This window comes from Charadrius vociferus, unplaced genomic scaffold (assembly GCF_000708025.1).
Source record: "Charadrius vociferus isolate BGI_N301 unplaced genomic scaffold, ASM70802v2 scaffold684, whole genome shotgun sequence".
Classification (NCBI taxonomy): domain Eukaryota; kingdom Metazoa; phylum Chordata; class Aves; order Charadriiformes; family Charadriidae; genus Charadrius; species Charadrius vociferus.
In genome coordinates, this window is record NW_009648144.1 from 303,501 (window position 1) to 322,723 (window position 19,223).

The 19,223-nt window shown below is 38.5% G+C and overlaps 1 protein-coding gene across 2 annotated transcripts in view; it reads right to left on the reverse strand.

The window, feature by feature from the left end:
* MAPK10 (mitogen-activated protein kinase 10) overlaps nt 1-19,223 on the reverse strand; it is an 85,583-nt gene that overhangs the window by 30,583 nt on the left and 35,777 nt on the right. Inside the window, exons 5-7 of one of the 2 annotated variants that reach the window (XM_009883937.1) lie at nt 18,159-18,297; nt 16,757-16,922; nt 4,367-4,438 (exon numbers count right to left, since the gene is read on the reverse strand). In XM_009883937.1, the coding sequence (XP_009882239.1) occupies nt 4,367-4,438; nt 16,757-16,922; nt 18,159-18,297 (377 nt within the window). Of the gene's footprint in view, nt 1-4,366; nt 4,439-13,475; nt 13,548-16,756; nt 16,923-18,158; nt 18,298-19,223 lie in introns of both variants that reach the window. The other variant, XM_009883936.1, reaches the window with a different exon arrangement.

The window sequence follows — 19,223 nt, forward strand, 5'->3', positions numbered from 1 at the left end:
CAAAAAACAATTAATCTGTTAATAAAAACCAAGCTAACCAACTTCACTGTGGGAGACATCAGCATCAGATACCTATTTTTTTGAGTGTCTGATAATTTACAGACTGATGTCAACGCAGTTTACAAAAACAACACGAAATAAATTGAAAACACTAGCATCTGACAAGACAGCAAATGTACAGCACTTTCTTTGCCAAGGTGAGCGCTTTGAGAAGAATGTGACATGTGCAAAAATTTGACTGTAACAGAAAATATTTTACAACTTTAAGAATAGTGGTTGCTATTTATATGCTATAGTAGAACATGTGGTGATAATAAAAATAACATGTGGCACATAAATAGAATTACTTCAAAAGTATACCACTAATCATTTGGAAGTTACAAGATAGCAGCGTTGGTTGTGTAGCTGTCATTAACCCTTTAGATGCATATCTATGATGACATCTCCACGAAGATTTTCAACGGCTATTTTTTATTAGCTGGCACTTTTCATTCAGTTGCTGAGCATCTTTGTTTATACAGCAGCAAACAAATAAGTGCTTAGTAGATAGTCCAGATACTGCAGCACAGGATTGCAATCTTGCCCTCAAGTAAGTATTGCCATTTCCCTGGTGGATGTCTCCTCACCATTGCAGTATCTACTCGTACTACTCCAGGCTGTTTCTAGGCTTCTAGGACCTTCTGTGGTCCTACACTTCTATCTTTGTAATGAGCACAGCTGGATGCACGATGATCATGTACCTAGCCTAGGGGGCGACCTGTGAACATTAGCGTTATTAAATACCTTCTAAATGAACTGTAAAACTGTGCATAAAACTCCTATATCCCAATCTCTGTGACATGCATAACATGATTGCAGTTGTAGAATAAGGCTCTGTAAGTGATAGCTTGTATGGCCATCTATGATTTATACTAAGAGAAGCTGGCATCATGCTAACCTCACGTGTCTCTGCTGAACTTGTCTCCCTGTAAGCAGTCCGAAATACAGAATTTAAAGGCACATTCTTTCTTGTCTGCCCAAAATGCATTCAGCAGTTTAAAAAAAAAAAACAACATAAAGAAATCCATATATAACTACTCACAGCTATATAACAGCTCACCAGAGGACTAAGGCACCTTTTTAACTCCTTCAGATCGTTTATGCAGTGGTGAGAAAAGAGTAACAGTCTCCCTCATAAAATTTTGAGAACACCACATGGAACAAGAGTCAACTCACAGGTACAGTCACCTTTCCAAATTGCTCCTGAGGCAACACAACAAAACCATGTTGTCGTTTTCTCCTTGCTTGAGGCACAAGTATATCCAAATGTCGTTATAATAGTTTTTCTGTAAGCAGAACTACTGCTGTCAACATTGAAAAGAAGTTTCATATAACATTAAAAAAAAAAAAAGCTTTAGCTCACAATTAACTGCATCACATGCACACACCAAAAATGGTAGACAAACAGTAAAATTTCCAGGGTCAGTAAAGACCCAGGGGATTTTGGACACTGCAAAGCATTCACTCACAATTGGAATTTTAAAAACAATAGAGGTGGATTCTGTTCTCACGTCCACCCAAACAATTTCAGTGAATTCAAATGGATTACAGAAGTGGAAGAGAGCTGCAGCCTAGCTAAGCACTCCACTCCGCACTTACTCAAAGGCATTTCGTATTATTCTGCTTGTGAATTTTCCATGACCATGTAAGATGTCTCTATTTTGCTACAGAAGTTTTTTCAGTTAGCTGAACAGACCATTTAATTCTGACGAATAGGACAATATCAAATGACCTATACTCCTTAACTGCTGGAAAATGGCAAATAGTAAATTTTGCAGTCAAATATATGACTGACAATGTGTTTCTCATGAATGTTCAATATTTCCATTTCAAAACTGCTTTTCACAGTTATTTATGCATAAAAAGGGACACAAATTAGTATTAAATACTCTTCAAATCACAGTGTGGTTGTGAAATGAAGCACTGCCTGTGAAGAAAAAATTGCTGATAACAAATTCTGGTACACTGTCAGTTTTAACCAATTTTACACCCATTTTATGTCAAAAAGGAAGGATTTTATATTTTAAGAAACAGATATCTAATTACTCTTGCTCCTACTACACTTAAATCCATCCTTAAGTATGCTGCCCTCAAGCTCTTAGAGTTAATAGTTGCTGCTGATGGAATTATACAGCTGCCCAACTCCATCACACATCTGAAAAAATATTTTTACAGAAATGCTACGCATTTCCTATGCAGATTTAAGGAAGAAGATGCCACGAGGTCACCAATCAATCTCAGCAGGCTGGGTTTGCCCTTGCTACTTTCTGACTGGTTTTCAGCTGCGTGGACGGCCACAGGACTGAGAAGTGCCAAACCCCTGCCAGTGGCTGTTCTGCAGCAAGGGAGAGGTGGATTTGGAGAAGAGCTGGCTTTGAGGAGGGGTGATCAGCACCCTGAAAGAAAGCAACAGCATCGTTCTCTGTTCACAGACTAGACACTCATGGAACAGCAGAAGAAAAGCAGAGTGGCACATGAAACGCAGTGCAAATTAGCAACATATTATAAATACAAACAAAGAATGTGAACTCAGTTACAGAACAATCCCAAACAAATCAGCAGCCAGTAATGCCAGTCTCTGTGGGGTTATTGCAATAATAAACAGCACATAATGGTTTAATTATAGAGGCTTTGCATTATTTCTTTTTAACAAGTATGCAGCTGTGTCAAAGAAAACAGTTTTTGAGGTGCTATATAGGACATGCTCAGTTCTTTTTGTGCTTACTTGGGGATTTCTTTAAATGATATCTTACAAAACTTAAGTCTATTAACATAAAACCAGTTCCGTTAACCCTGACACTTAAATTTCTCACTCTGCAGTCGCAGAAAACACAAGCACAGCCTGGGCCAGCTCTTCATGGAGCACAAATAGGTCCTAAAGAGTTACATTAACATACATAGAAGGGAAAGGTTTACTTTCACATATGCAGATGAGATGTGCTCCAGATCATATGAAAACTCATGGGAGTTTTAGTGTTCATTTTAGTATGCATATGATCATCCAACGTTTTAGACAAAACACAAATCAGAATCTTACTAGACAAAGCTGGGAAAATATTAATGATACTATTGTCTAATTTAATTCCTTTAATGCTCTTTAGGTACTTTTTCCACATTTTCATCAAAATATTAAAGCCTTTAAAGTGTGAATGAGGCCAAAAGTGAAGTGCTGAACTGAATTAGTAAGTATGGATATATATGTACACACACATATTTAACTAAATGCACACGCACACACATTCAAAGTGACATAAAAATGAATAATGCCCCAAACTCCTCTGTCATCTATTTAAGTACAGGGTTTAAATTAGAAGGAAAACTTGTACACGGGTCACGTGCATTTCTCATTTGTGGAATCCTACAGACCACGAATCACTAGAGTCAGACCAAGCATGCACGAAGCACAGTTGCAGTTTGCACAAGAAGAAATCACTTTCACAATCTGATAAATGATAGAGTATATATCAAAGCTTTAATAAAGCATCAAATAAAATAAGAATTATGGCTGCCTCAGTCCTGAATGCGAAATGGTCTCTAAGGAAAACATGCACATACCTAGTCTGCTGGGACCACTTGTCTACTGGTTTAATGCATTTATCTATAAATCACTCCTGTTGATGTCAAAAATACATTCTGCTTTCACATAATGGCTACATGTACTTAAATAAAGGTTGAGAGACTGAAGTCCACTACAACGGTTTCCAAGGAAATTCCCAGCCTTTTGAGTCATCAAATTGCTACAAAGTGAAGTGATAATTTTAGTCTTGGGAAGCAGAAATCCTCCCCACACTGAAGCCATTTTTTACTTTCCTACTTCAATACAACTTGCAGAGCAAAAAGCAAAGAAATAAGCATTTCTAAAAGTCATGTCCAAGTTAATCATACCTTCTTCCTAAAATGCAGAACTTCTCACACACCATCCTGAGGTAAACAGTGACTTGTGCCTACTATGCTACACTCTGAACCTAAACCCCCCCGTCATTTATGAAACACCACCCTCCCCACCTCCCAATTAATAAAGAACCATTTATAACAACAAAACTACAAACAAGTGGTCACCGGATGCAGAAAGCAATTCCAATGAACCATGTAGGATGTTGTTTTCCATCTCCTTACACTATACTTGCTGTGGTTTCCACCTAAGACTTTTACTGACAGGCAGTAATGTTCTCTTGATATTCTGGCTTGCAAGGATTTTGCAGTGGGACTTAACCCAGCTCTTTAGATACAGTAGAAAGGTATGTCAGCACTAGTCTAGGGGGAAGGGGCTGGAGGGGAAAGGGTTGGAGGTACCTACTGAGGCCAAAACAGCTGCTAGGAAGGATACGATCAGTGCCAGGAAACAACACAGCACCTTTAATCATTTCTCCCATGATGCACCCTACTGACCACATGTCAACTGAAAACAAAAATGAAATGAAGGTAAACAAGAAAACAGGAACAGAACAACAAATAAATGAGAAGACTTATCCAATCATGCCATAGCACAGAGCCTGCAGCCCATACCACAGACACAGATCTGCCTTTCACTCTCTGCAGACGCTTTTCTGCTTGAGCATGCAAATTTCATGACAACATAGCAGGTCTGAGAAAAAATGACTCCAACAGTTTTCTCTACCCCAGTGTGGATGAAAAACAATACTATTAAATAAAGAAAATCAAGTGAGACCCTTGGCTGGCTACTGTGTCATAATACGACTTTGTAGTTAAAATTTACCAATTAATTTTGTCTTTTTTAAGTTTTCATTTGCATTCATTACCTAGGTTTATACTGCTTTGTATTGTAAATGAATGCTGGTCTCTGTATTCAATAAGGATATGCAAATCGCTTTTCCTTTATCCTTTCAGTTACCAGAGATCCATGCATATTTTCACAAGCTGAACTGCCAGAAGCCACAAAAGGAACTTGGGTCCTTGTGAAGACACATTCACCTCTTATTCAGGGGTATGAATAGAATTTGTTGAGATCATTCTACTCCAATAATGCTTGCTTTAGAGCCTGTTGGCTCACTTCCATTGAATCTCAGTGAAGCCAGCAGTCCATAATAGGGGTCTTAAGAATCTCATAAGATTTCCATTTGCCATGACAGAAAATTGTGATTTCTAAATAGGACAGTTGAGACACAGAAGCACTAAGCTGTACCTTCTGCATTGAAATTCAGAGCAAACCGGGGGACTATTTACCTCGTACAGAGAAGAGCAGTTCAGCCGGGTCAAACAAAGCTAACCATAATCTACACTGAGATGAAAATCAGACTCCCTCTACCTGGTGTGGGGTTAAGGTGGCATTTTCCCCCATACCAATACCATGAAACCACATTACCTCAGCTGTCCTTGCTTTATGATAAGTCATAGGGCATGGAAGCAAGAAAAGGGACAGACTGGTTTCTCAGGGCCAGAAACTGGGAAAAAAAATGAAAGTGTCATGCTGCTTGGTTAACTTTACTCTTACAATTTCATATTAAGCAACAATTTAAAGCGAATTTGACTTTGAAGGCAAATGTCCTATCTGTGGAAATCTTTACGTGCCTGGGTCTAAGGTTCCCTGTTGCTTTATTTAGCATATGAAAAGCTTCATCACTACACAATAAATAAATCAATAAACAAACAAATAAATAAATAAAAGGCTACTCGTTTGGGAGCAATAAGCAAACCTAGAGATGCAAATTATTGCTGCTTTCATGACAAGCTAAATGGCATGCAAAATGTCAGGAAAAGATAGAGCAAGCAGTTGTTTGTTCATCTGTTATTAAATTCTTTTTATTTTCAGAGGCTGCCTTCTGACATTACTGCTCTACGTTGTGCGCAAGAGCACACACACAGAAATTGAACTAGTGACTTACTAAACTGTAAACTCTGTAAAGCAGAGATTATTATTCTCCTCTACTCCTGAGGTTTTAGGAAGGAAGCTTTTCAAAAATTTTCAAATCAGAAGAAGCAAAGGTGAACATCTGAATATAACCAATGTCCAAAGAGAAAAAAAACTGTGCCTTCTTGACTGCTGCCTCTTTTTCCTCTCCTGAGCCAATTAGAAATAAGTCAAATTAGAACCCAGAGTTTCACTGCATGTTTAAGAAAAGTAGTTAGTTGGAGGTTAGGAATTTCAGCATATGCAGCAGCAGCTGTCAGAAGCCCCAGTTAAGGCACTGAGACTCATGCAAAGCTCCATAAGGGACTGCAGTAGAGACCTAAGCCTCAATCCAAGGTTTCATTTAGTCCAACATCAATCAAGATGTAGTCTGAGTAATTTGTCATACAAGCATCAGAAAAACAAACCAACCACAATCTCCAAACATTTGCACTCAACTCCAAAGCACTGAAAATTTAGTTGATTTAAGATTTTTTCCAAATGCAAGATATTCACAAAAAACTGGCAATGCTCCACCAACACATGGAATATCCCTAAGCTTTAATCAAATGCAGGCTAACATAGTAAGAGAGACGTCTGCGTGACTCTAGGTAATACTTCAGTTTGCCAACTATTTGCCTTGATGTTTTAGGATCACATGAAACTGACTGTTAAGGAATTAAACCTACGATTTTTCACGACTCACTGAAGTGCAATTGCTGAGATTTGGGTAGGTCTTGATGAGAAGCCCTCTCATCATTAGAATACCCGTGTCCTGGATTCCTAAGAGTAGGGGATTTTTAATTTGTTCAAAATCTCTACAAACCAGATGATTGCACAGAGTTGCTCTAAAATGCATTCCTGAGTGTGTACATATACCTCAAAATATAAGTAAGCTTTCCAAGGACACCGAATGTCTCCCTGGCATAGTCACCTTGAATAAATGCCCGCCACAAACCACATGCAAGTGTTTTCCTCAACAAATGAAATATTTAACTCATACAGCAAATCTAAACCTCTGGGACAACTCCTGGTTCTGATTCCATGCCAAACAGTTAAAAAATACAGTGATTGTGTCAGGGGTGTCTTGCAAAACATTTGGGGAATGAATCTGCCCTCCACAGGAACCTCAAAAATCTCCCTGGGGGCTTGGATTGAGTTTGGGGAGGCTGAACAGTTGCTTTGTTGCCACATATGCATCCCCCCACCCCCCAAACCTTCATGTGTTCTGGGGAAGCAGCCTGGTCTTCCCCTTCACAGGGAAGGTGACCAGAAGAGATGGTGAGGAGAGAAGGGAGAGCTGGAGTGGAAGAATATTAATAAGATATCTATTCCTTTTTGTGCTTTAGTCTCATGTACTTCCTGACCCAAAAGAGTGTTTGCTCATCCTTCCAGGTGTCAGATTCCCTTCAGCAAAGGTGCAGAAGGATCACCAATTGTAGAACTAGACAAAGATGTTTCTGTATGAAAAGGATCTGAGATAACCTTCCATGGACGCCTCCCTTGTAAGACGGCTGTGGATGCAATTTCCTTTTCTGTGTCTGCAGAAGGCTGCTCCTACCATGCTGGATGAATTGAAAAATCATGGGTGTCGCTGATACTGAAGACACCATGGTTTCCTTCCCCATTCCTCTGTAATGGCCCTGCACTGCTCTCCTGCCAAACTGCAGGTTCTCTGGGACTTGACAAAACACAATAAAAGGGAGCTCGTAAGGAAAATCTGCAACTGTCCTTGCTAAAACTCCTACTGAGGTGGCTCTTCAGACCTGCACTCACTCAGCTCCAGTTTGCGTTCAATGAAAATCATGACATTCAAATTAAAAATGAAATCGCAAATGAAATGCATGCCACAGGAAACTCTGGAGACCAGAGATGAAGGCTCAGCTGAATGAGCTTTGCTATCTTTCTCAACCTCATGGGTTAGTTCACACTTTCTCTCTTCCCAGAGCATGAGAATGCCAAACATTTACATCTGTATTAGCTCCTGTTTTAGTGATGCGGAAATCGTCCCTCTGCAAGCTTATAAGAGATGATCATGTCCTCAAAACTGACTTGGGAAGACTATGATAGACATATTTATGAAGCAAGTCATGATACCTGATTTTATTTGTGTAACTGTAGTCCAAAATATTTAGCACACAATGATGTCTTCCCAAATGCTGAGGTGCAAACTCTAGTTTCATTTCAAGGTGACTGAGCATGCCTGTCACAAGACAGTGACCTTCTCTCTCCAAATCCTCCTAAAATGGAAAGACACCTTGCTGGGTAGGACCTCCCTCTACCTCCATCTCTGTTGCTGAGTGCTGTAGAGTACAGCTACTCTCCTGACAGATTCTAGATGGAACCGAAAGGGAGTTGCCACAATTTTACAAGTGTGATGCTTCAAACCAATGTATGTATTTCTCTGTCTTTCTTTTTTTTTTAAAAAAAAGAACAACCCTTTCTGCGAGTTCCAAACTGATATGCATGGTGCCTTCCTATGACACAGCTGAGCTGTCACTCTCTGGCATTCAAACTAACATGCTCACCTTCATTTGGCATAGACAGAATTGATCTGCAGTAGACAGGCAGGTACCAGAGCCTGGCCCAACTGGAAAAATGCAGATAGAGGTACAAATCACATCCAAATTTGTGCTCTTCCTCAGAGGTTAGCTCTTAGGTTGCAGTGCCAAACACCAAGTGCTGAAAAACTATTGTTTTCCCTTGGGAACTTGTGCTTCACTGTCGCTTTCAGAACAGCAGAGCTGGCAGAGGGACGGGAAGGGATGTCACAGGATATTAAGAGGCACATGTATATTACAAAAAGGCCATGGGAATCCTGAGATGCAAGCTCCAGAATGAGCAGAGGCACAAGGAATGACTCATGGCCTTCCCTGTCTCCCATTTTCTTTTGAATATAAGAATATAAAACATCATTGCAGTTAGAGAGATCTACAGAGGATCTCGCCAAGGAATGTGAAACACACTACACTGCATCTAACAGACAATACCATTCAAAACATGTTTTACAGATCCTGTAGTTGCTAGATTCAGACCCTCTTTTTAGCTTAATTTAAATTTTGACTCTGAAGTATTTCTTCCCAGGTCTCAAAGAGTATTCAAGTACACTTGTTTTACCTCTTCCAGAAGGAATCCCACAGATAGTCTCTACTGCTACAATACAAACAGATTAGTATATCATTTAAGTATATTTACATATTTTCATATCTGATAAATGATATGTGATTTTGAGTGTGTTCCAGTCCTCTACTTTGATCCTGACCAAATACCTACATGCTTTTGAAAAAAGACACTTCAGCACTATTTTTGTAAGGGTCTGAAAAGGCAAGTAACTTGCCTTGGCTGAAATTTATATGAGGCAGTAGTAGGTGTAGCACATATCTACACCTCAACACTTGGCCACTTTTGGAACTGTATGTTCAGACCCATACTGAAAATCTTTAAAGTGAGTGTTGGGAAACGAGCAATGGATCATCTTCATTGTAGCAGCTGGGATCCACTCCAAATGCCACACAGATCACCGACAGTATGAGACTCTTATACTAAGTGCAAATTGCACTATAAACTGTTAGAGCATACATATCCAAATTTAAAAAGAAAGAGAAGAATGACAACAGCCAAATCATCTTCACAGCTACACTGAAGTGTCTTTGAGACAGACCTCATCTCACATGAGCAAACTTCCCCCAGTAAAATCATCATAATGCAAACTCTTGCTATATTCTCAGAAAATACCTGAGTCCAAAACCAAATACCGTATACCCAGGGAGGAATCATCCAGCTGAACAAAATCCAAACTTAGCCATAAATGCCATCATTCCTAACAGACAGCTAACGTGTACCAGCTGATCCAACTGGAGAGCCAGGCCAGCCATTCTTAATAATCAGTTTTAAATAGTCCTGATGCTAGTTGTTGGTTTTGTTTTTTTAAAATATAAAACAAGCCTTAAGAAAATATTTCTGGGAACATGAAAAACAATGGACTGCACTAAACAGAAGCACAGATGTTTTTTTATACCAAAGTACCTCAGCAGTTCAGATCATAACAAATCTATCTCACTCAAAAGCATTCAGACCATTTTAAGTTTTCCCTTCTCTTAAAAAAAACCCACAGTAATATATTTCCAATCCTTAAATTGAAATCTTATGAGATTTTGAAGACATTATTAGCTAAAGCTGAACATAGCTTTGGGGAAAGTCCTGGAGTTTTCCAACATATTTCCAATGGCATCCAAGAATTTGAGCAGTTTTTAGACAAGAGTGGAATAAGCATCAAAAAACACTGAACGAGAAGATCAGAAGTGGACTACAAAAGCTTACCAAAACTTGCCAGGAACATTTTGGTCTGTAAATCCATGTGGAAAGCGATCAAAAGGTGGATTTCTTCTCATAAGGGTCTGACTTCTGACAAAGAAGTCTCCCTGAGAGTACTTTGAAATGTCTGTTTTAGGTGACTAACAAGGAGCAAAGCTATCTGCTATGCAATTTCTGCTTGGTACTCTCCAGGAAGCTGGAGGGTATTCTTGTTTTTCTGAAAACCGGCTGTCTCCTCGCAAACTGACAGCACTGGAATGGACCAGCCCTCTAGCCCGGCTGTATCTCAAGTGTCCTACTAGGTCAATTACATTAAATACCTCAGCAATATTCACAGAGCAATCATTTTCAAGTACTGTTTGGCTTTTTGCTAATGAAAATAGCACATAACTGAACACATGTTCAGAGAACACTTTAATAAAGTTAAGAAACATACATACTAGCCAGGATAGTTATCATATGCTGGTACCTGTAGTCTATACAGATTTCAGAGCTTTCTTATAGTAACGCAGAAACAAATTCTTATTTCTGTAGATTAAATTATCTGAAATTAATCTCCATGTTTTAATTTCCATGAAAACTTTAAAAATGAAATTTCATTTAAAGTCGGCAGCACCTAAGTGCAATGGTAACTCAGTGTGATGGTTTAGTTAAGATTAATTTTTAAAAATTTTTCTTTCCATAAAAATTGGCAGAAAATATGAAATTTTTCTTAGATGTATACTGTGCCATACATGACTGTTATTACCCCAGGCTAGAAACAAGTAAGCTCCTTATATTGATAGCAAGTGCACATAGCAGACATTCTTCTGAATAATTAAAAAGAACCAAAATTTTTAGTTTCTATACAGACTTGCCTCTTTCAGCTAGAAAATCCACTGCTGAAAGGCCTGAATTAGCCCAAGGGAAGCTTTATTGTAATGTTGTTCTGTGAAGTTTACCTGCAACCTCATAAACTGCATAAATGCTTCTCCAGCTATTCCTGTATCTAGGAGGCAAACTAGATCTGCTTATCTATAGCCATGGAGGGAGGGGAAATAATATGGACCCATAAACAAACCAGTCTTTCTAACACCGAAAACTCATTCATGGGGTCAAACTGGTTAACAAATGAGTATTGACTTGGAAATGAATGTACAGATTCCATTTTTTTCTTTTTTTCTTTTTTTTTTTTTTTTAACTTCCAACTCACCTGAATAAATTCACCATTAAAACATGGTAGCAGTTATGACCCAGCCCACATACACTGCATTTCAGGGTATGGGATTTCAAATGATTTAAAAAGTAGGACTATTCCAAAATTTACACGATGTTTTCTACATTGTTCAAAAATTCAGTTTTTATTTTTAACAGATACTGAAAAGTTGAAAGGTATGTTAAAAATATTCTGTTGTTATCCCTGAATAAGACACTGTCATAAGAGATTATCGTCACAGCCAGACAGAAACAAGTGAATTCTCATGTTTGAATGACTTCTTAAAAACTGTGTTGTTTATATTATATAGCATTTACTTTTTCTGGAAATGGGCAGAAGAACATGAGTCTTAAATTTCATTTGTTGTTGAAAAAAGAGAGCAACCCACTAACCACGGCGCTATGCTTTTACATTAAAATAGCTTTTTTTTTCTGTATTCTAGTTGCTTATCAATTAAAAACTCAATCAGACTTCTCTCCAAATAGATTAAGTAGAAATATCCTCGGTGTTAACAGCTGAACCTCAAGTATATTATAGATTATTTAGGGGTTTTTGTACATTAAAAAAAAAAAGAGGAAAAGAGCACTGTATTTGGAGCAAAAGTTATGATTGTGTTTCTGAGGTGTTGTTAACCACTGAAACACAGCATAACTGTCACACTGAAAGACAAGTCTCATGAATGCTGGGAGCTGCTCTTCACATTCAGATTCAGATTACTCCATGTTTGTGGAGTGACATCTTACATCTATCCACTAATAATAAAAACCACTATTCTTATTCCACTAATTCTTACTTCATTGTTGTGTTTTGTGTCCAATAACTTTCCAGTCCATATTCCTATAAAACTGGAAGCCGGTACAACATTGCTGTTTCTTCCTCAGCAAACAGGAGGCACCTGCAGTTTCCCCATCTACCTGTTAGTAAAGTATAGCTGCATCTTCCTCTGGCTACGGGGAAGAGCTCCATTTTCAGAGAAAGTCGACAGAGCTGTGAAAATAGGACAGCAGAACCTAACTCTGACAAACACTATGGGAACCACTCAAGAGCCAGCAAAAAAATAATTACTTCCATGACTACGTATTTGTAAAAGCTCAGTTTTCTCCACACCAGCTGCCAGTGTCTGCTGATGCCAGATTTTTATGGTGTCTTTCTGCCAATCTGCTGAAAATAATATGCCTTTTTGTTTCTGAAAGTGGAAAACATGTTATGTTGCTGCATTTTATTCTGATGGGCAAAATACACACTACTTGCACTTCCCAGCCATCGCAGGCAGGTTGTCTGGCTTAGCCTGTGATAATCCGAAGACTAAGTAGACACGTCCTCTTTTGTTTTCATTTTCTAATATTGCTTTCACCACCTTGGAAGTGGTAAAAATAATATCACCCAAGATGAAAAGAACAAGATGGAAGGGAAATGCAGTTTAATTAATGACACAGACCTCATGCAAGTAAAGGAAAGTCCATTTTTAAATCAAGAGATCTCATTTCAGGCCAATTTGGAAACCACAGTGGGTAAGCAGTTGCCTTAAACTGGGCGAGTCAAATTCTTCATTTTGTTTTAAAGAAAAAAATGTTGTATTGACTCAATTCTGAGCCCATACAGCATTGAGATGAATCCAAATCCATGATGCATTAGCAAGCAAAAGATTATGATGTCACCACAAATGTTATGAAGTCACTATTTCCAAACCATAAAAGCAGAAAAACAGATTTACAGGAACCAGATGGGCCAAGTTAAGATTCTTTGCTTTTTTTCTTGTTTCTCCTTTGAAGAATAAGTAAAGGTATCCAATTTGCAGTCATGATGCTTGTTTGCTTATTAGTATGACTACGTAAAATGGAATGATTACAGGTTTTAAAATAAAGTCACTTATTTGACTGAAATAACTGTGCATCTGTTTTTCATTTTCAATTTTGTTCATATCAGTAGTGCAATATTTTCATTTACTCATACCTCTGGGATTCAACTTTTTGCTTCTATCTTTACAGTCCTGGTATTATATCATTATATGGTAAAAAGGATGGGGTGGAGGAGAGGAACAAATAATAGGCAAAGCTGCAGCAAATGGCACAAGGATACAGTCCCTTCCTGGAAAGAGGATTTTGTGGCGAACCATTTCTCCCATAATGCATCCCACAGACCATATATCCACTAGAACAGTAGAGACAGGGAAGTGAAAAAGGAGGAAAAAAAGCAAAGTTAACTACGACATTTCACTCCTAAGGAGGGGAAAAAGAGCAGGTTGGTCAGAACAGTACAGTTTGTTTTGTGGTTTTGTTGTGGGGTTTTTTTTTCATGTCTCACCAACAGCTAAAACAAATGAGTAAATAAATAAAAGCTGTGTCAGTCATCTCAATGGTAGTTAGTAATAATGGTGGAAAAAGTTTAAAATCAACATTTTTGGGGAAAGGCCCACAGCTAGCAAGCAAAGAACAAGTAACAACTGCACAGATCCGTGGTATACACCGTGGTATAACATCTTTTTTTTTTTTAAAGAAAAAACCAAAAGCAAAAAAACAAAAAACCCCAAACCCAGACAATGATTTAATCCTACTTGCAACCAGGCAGTTTCTAGGCTTTGTCCTGTATGCAGTACACAAGAGATTCCAAATGGAACTTCTCACACGAGTAAAGGCCGTATGGATAAATACACCCTTAAGGGTTATTTAAAACTCCTGCTTCAGGACCTGTAATTATGTCCTATCTACAGGTACCTATCTATATGTATCTGTCTGCACCTGCACACCAACTGGAAAGAACTAGAGAGTGTGACCTGTGTGGACGCTGCTTTTTAGGGCTTAGGTGCTCAGAATAAATGCTAGAATAAATGCTAAAACTAATGCTTCGCAAGACAAGTACCAACAGGACTAAGAGCATTTCTCTTCCTGATCCTGCCTTCAGCTTTTAGATGCAATATGCATAGCTATCTGCTTGACTTGGGTGGGTTTTTTTTTTGCCCTTTAATCTTACAAGAAAAAAGGCTAGATAGATAGTAACATAGTATGCATAGAATGAAAAGACCTGTACTCCTTGTGAAGGGGAAAAAACTGCTTTCAAATACTTTAAAGGACTACATTTTTTCTCTGTTTTGAATCCTTTTTTTGTGGTCATGTTTGACCTACAGAACCAGTTTCTCCTCTTTTTCTTCCCCCTTTTTATCCTTCAAAAGCAATCCAAAACAAACCAAAGAAACAAACAAACAACTCATTTCTTGGTAAAACAAAATAAAGGTGAAATGTTCCATTTGGGAAAAGGAGGGTACAGGTACCAGGGGCATGGGACAGCAAGAGCATGCCTGAGGCAGTGGCAGAGTTTTCTTCATAGTGACAGTTTTGGGACCTCCCACAGAAGTGCAGCAAACTGGTGATAATTATGCATCTTTAGCCAACCAAGTGCAGAAAGAAAATGAAAGCAGTGAACAGTCGTTATACAGGCAGTGTACACAGTAAGAGGGAAAAAAAGTAGGGGAGCTTCAGTAATGTGGCAGCATAGGCCGGAGCAGGGAAACAAAGAACAACCCCTTCTGTTGACTTCCTTGGGAGCTGGATCAGAGCCTCCAAGGAGACCAGCTCCTCAGACAGCTGACCTTCATTTTCAAATATTTTGTTTTCCTTCTCTGTTTACTTTATTTTCACTTTGTACAAGTAAGATGAGATCATTCATCTTGAGCCAGATTCATTGCCCAGGGAAGTCAAAGGAAGTCTCTATGTTAACTTCAATGGGCATTTTATCAGGGACCTTTGGATGTGGCAAACATTCTTAGTACCTTCCCAGCTGTGTACTTCATGGCAAAAGTGTGTCTAACTCTTTGTTGGTGCGATTTTAATCATGTGAAAAGCGAGTGCTTTCTCTGTCCTTTCAGGGACAATAACAACAACAATGGTAATCATCTACTAAATGTCTGGAGAGAAAAAAAAATAAACGCAAAGCAATTCATTTCACAATAGAAGGAACTCTGGATATTTACTAAGGAATTACCTAAAGCGTGCTGAGTCTAGTTCAAATTTTAATGGAACTTATCAAAAATATCAACTACAAAATATTTTAAAGCAGCTTATTCCTTTTTCAGAATTATTCTTTACACTTGAAGTCTGCTTAAAAATTGTCTACTTTTTAGACTTTCATATTAAAATATCCACTGTAAATTCATAAACATTACTAATAACTCATGCAGAGACTTGCTAGTTTTGGAAGAGGTTGTGTGAGCATGCCTTTATTCTTGCTTAAGTCACGGAATAAGCTCCCCATATCAGTTTCACTGCCCTTTACAGGATGCAGTTGGCTGTTAGTGAAAGTTCTCCTGCAGGTTAGCTAGTCTTTTCAGTGTAAATTAAGTAGGAGACTTTTAAATAAATTCCTGGTTTTGACGTTTGCTGTATTTGTCACCAAAAAGTCTCCTTGTCAAACAGACAAATGGTAGCTTTTGACAGCAGAATATGAGTCATAGCAGATATTTCTCCACTATATATTGTACCCCCTCCTTTCCTTCCTGGTCTACCTGGCACTCAATTGCAATTCTCAGTTTTATTACAAAATGAGAATCACTTACAAAATTTTCCCTTCATCCCCTGCAAAATGTGAATTCTTCCTTACCTGCTTCTCTATAGTGAGCACCCCCTACTTGCTTTTCACAATCTTTCCAGGGACCAAGAGGTATCCAGATCCCTCACAGACTGTTCAGAGCAAAATCCTATTTACATCTAGGGAGATTACATACAAATTAGGTGCATGGTTTTTTAGCTTCAGCTTTTCCCCTTCTTTCTAACTCTACTTTCCATTAAAAAAAGACTCGAACTGAAAAATTTGTACCTAGATCTTGACCACATGAGACCTGTCAGCAAAACCTGGGACTTTAGTTAAACATATCATAAAGACAGAAAACACTCCTGAAATTCAGACCTAGCTTTGGATTTGGATAAATTCTGGAAGGGTGAGGATTCCCTATTTCAGCTTGTACCTCTTCTTCTTCCCTCAAAGAGTTCAGAGGCCCAGACTCAGATACAGAACACATCACTCATTCAGCAATTCCAGTGGTTCCCACACTGTTTCGCAGCCCCAGAAGCCAAAGACATTGTGGTCAGAAAGAGCTAATTTTATTTGTTAAGTTCAACCATAACTAAGAACAAGTTTCTCATTACTCTGCAATCCTGCACTGAAAAATTCATCAGCATTGCATCCCAAATACATTCTGTAGCTGCAGTATGCAACAGTGAGAAACAGCTCTAAATGACCTGCCTTTTAAATTCAAGATGTCATTTCCCATTACGTTTCCTTTTTCTCCTTCTGGTGCCCCTTAAAATTGTAGAGGCAGACCTCAAACTTCAGGTCGCACTGTGCTTGCTATGAAATTGCAACCCTACCGTTCTCCTTGTAGCCCATTCCCAAGATGACCTCTGGTGCTCTGTAGTAACGTGTCACCACATATGGAGTCATCATGAAGCTAGTGCCTGCAGTCCTGGCCAGTCCAAAATCCAAAATCTTCAATGTGCAGTCAGATTTTACCACAATATTACTTGGTTTTAAATCCTGTAAAAAATAGTGAAAAGACATATGACTGTCATTCATAAAGCCAGGTACAGCTGTGATATGGACTGATATTTTAGGTCACCCCTCAAATACTCTTTTACTCTTCTGACACTTACAGTTACTATCAGAAATACATGTAGATACACAGCAAACCTTGCTATTGTTTCTCTAGCAAACTAAAGATGTTCTAATTTGGCATACTGTGGGGCTTTACCTGGATAGCAGGAGCCTACTGGTGTTAAATTAATTGCATTTGGCAGTTCAAGAAACTAGGATTAGTATTAGAGTACCGTTTTGAGTATATATATTTTTTAATGCTGTGAGCCTAATAGAGACATTACAACTGTACATGTGGAGATATATTAATGCTTCATTTGTAATAATTCAACTCATCCTTTGCTAAACATAAAACATGCCAAGAAAGGAGACCTTTGTATATTGTAAAGCAACATCCACTTTGTAATCCATTTTAGCAACCCTTCTTTTCTTCCTCTCATATTGGAAGGGAAACATTTTTGGATTTGTTTCTTATCTGGAAATCCCAAATTAGTAAAAGCACATTTCAATAAAGAAGTTAACTCAGGCAGGATGTTTTCAATCCATTCAGAACTGCCTCCTGTTCACAGTCACATGAACAATTCCCTCTGTTGTCAACAATCATACATAGCGCTATCTCTGGCATTCACAGCAGTACCACATCCTTACGAGACACAGCACTCTGACGTGGAAAAGCAAAATGAGAGGATGCATTTAATACAGATTTAGCAATCTTTTCTTTTGTTTTAGCACACGTAAATGATGGCAAATGCCAATTCCATATGCCTTGATTTCTACAGGTACTGATCAAGCAATACTTGGACCACACTACAACACCAATTCAAAGTGTCTGAATGTCATGTGTGGTAGATGTAGCCAGCTGCATTTTAAGGAGAAATAACATTTATCTACATGTTTCAGAAACCATAATCACTTTGATGATTACCAGTGCTTATTATTTGGTTATTATTTATTTTTAATACTCACATTACCTTTTTGTCTAAGTTCACAAATAATCTCATTTATAACACAAGCCTGAAGCTGCTGTGCTAACGGGATAGACTACGACTAGTAAGTTTATAGTAATTCTACTGGGCAATAGGGCTTTGATCCACAGTATACAAGAAGCTTAAGTGGTTTTTAAAGTCTTCATGATGATGTCATATGCTGCCATATGGTTTCAAACCAAAGGCCCCTTACCCTGTGAATAATTCCTGCAGAGTGAAGATGCTTGATACCACAGAGCATTTGGTACAGTAGATAAGACATTCGCTCATGGTCTAGCTCCATCTGAATGACCTGGCACAGATTGGCATCCATTAACTCCATTACCAGGTAACTGAATGAAAAAGCAAAGTCATAGGATTATTGTTTGTGTTGAAGCGGAACCACAGCATCATCTCAAATAAGTAACAATGCCTTTTCTCGTTTCAAGATTCACTTTATTTCTGATGACTGGCAGCAATATAGCTGGAGACTGGGCCCATTCACAACAGTACCATTCGGGTGTTTCTTTCTCACTGCACCATCTCACTGCAGAGACATCATTCTTTTAGCATCCCAGCAAAACAGGTGGATTGCTAGCCCTTTCTTGGTGCATTGCCCTTGACACAGACTGTACCCTACATGGGCAAACAGGCAGCATGACACCGAAACATGCAGAAAACAGAGGAGCCACAAGCACCAAATGATATGACTGCTTGGCTTTTGGCCACTATGAGGAATGGTTAGCATAGCACATGTAGGAATTGGAGAGTAGTAGAGATGTCTGGCAGGCTAAAATATGCATCCCCATGTGAAATGCCTCCAAAAATCCTCCTAAGATTGCATGACTTCACACAATTCTCATTACAAGTAATTGGTCTTTTGCTTCTGATAAATAAGCTTCACTGACAACCTCATCAGGACGTTAACCCTATCCCCTTTAGTAGTAAGTTAGTATGTTAAACACATCAGCTCATTTCTTATGAGACATCTCACAAGTACAGCTAATTCACACTACAGTATTACATGAAAACACTCTCAAACTTTGGGGAAAACACTACCTCTCCATTTCAATGTGAACTGAATGCCTTGTCTTCTCTTCAGCACTAGTTACCTCCTCTGTTTGGCACAAGTCTGCAGTGACAATACTACGCAGAAATTGCGTATACCAAAATCAGAACTGTAGTTGTCTGACTTCAGCCATTGCTATCTGTCTGTTATCACTACTGATATTAGAGCATGGAATGGGAATACATTTCCATACTATGCACACAGAATATG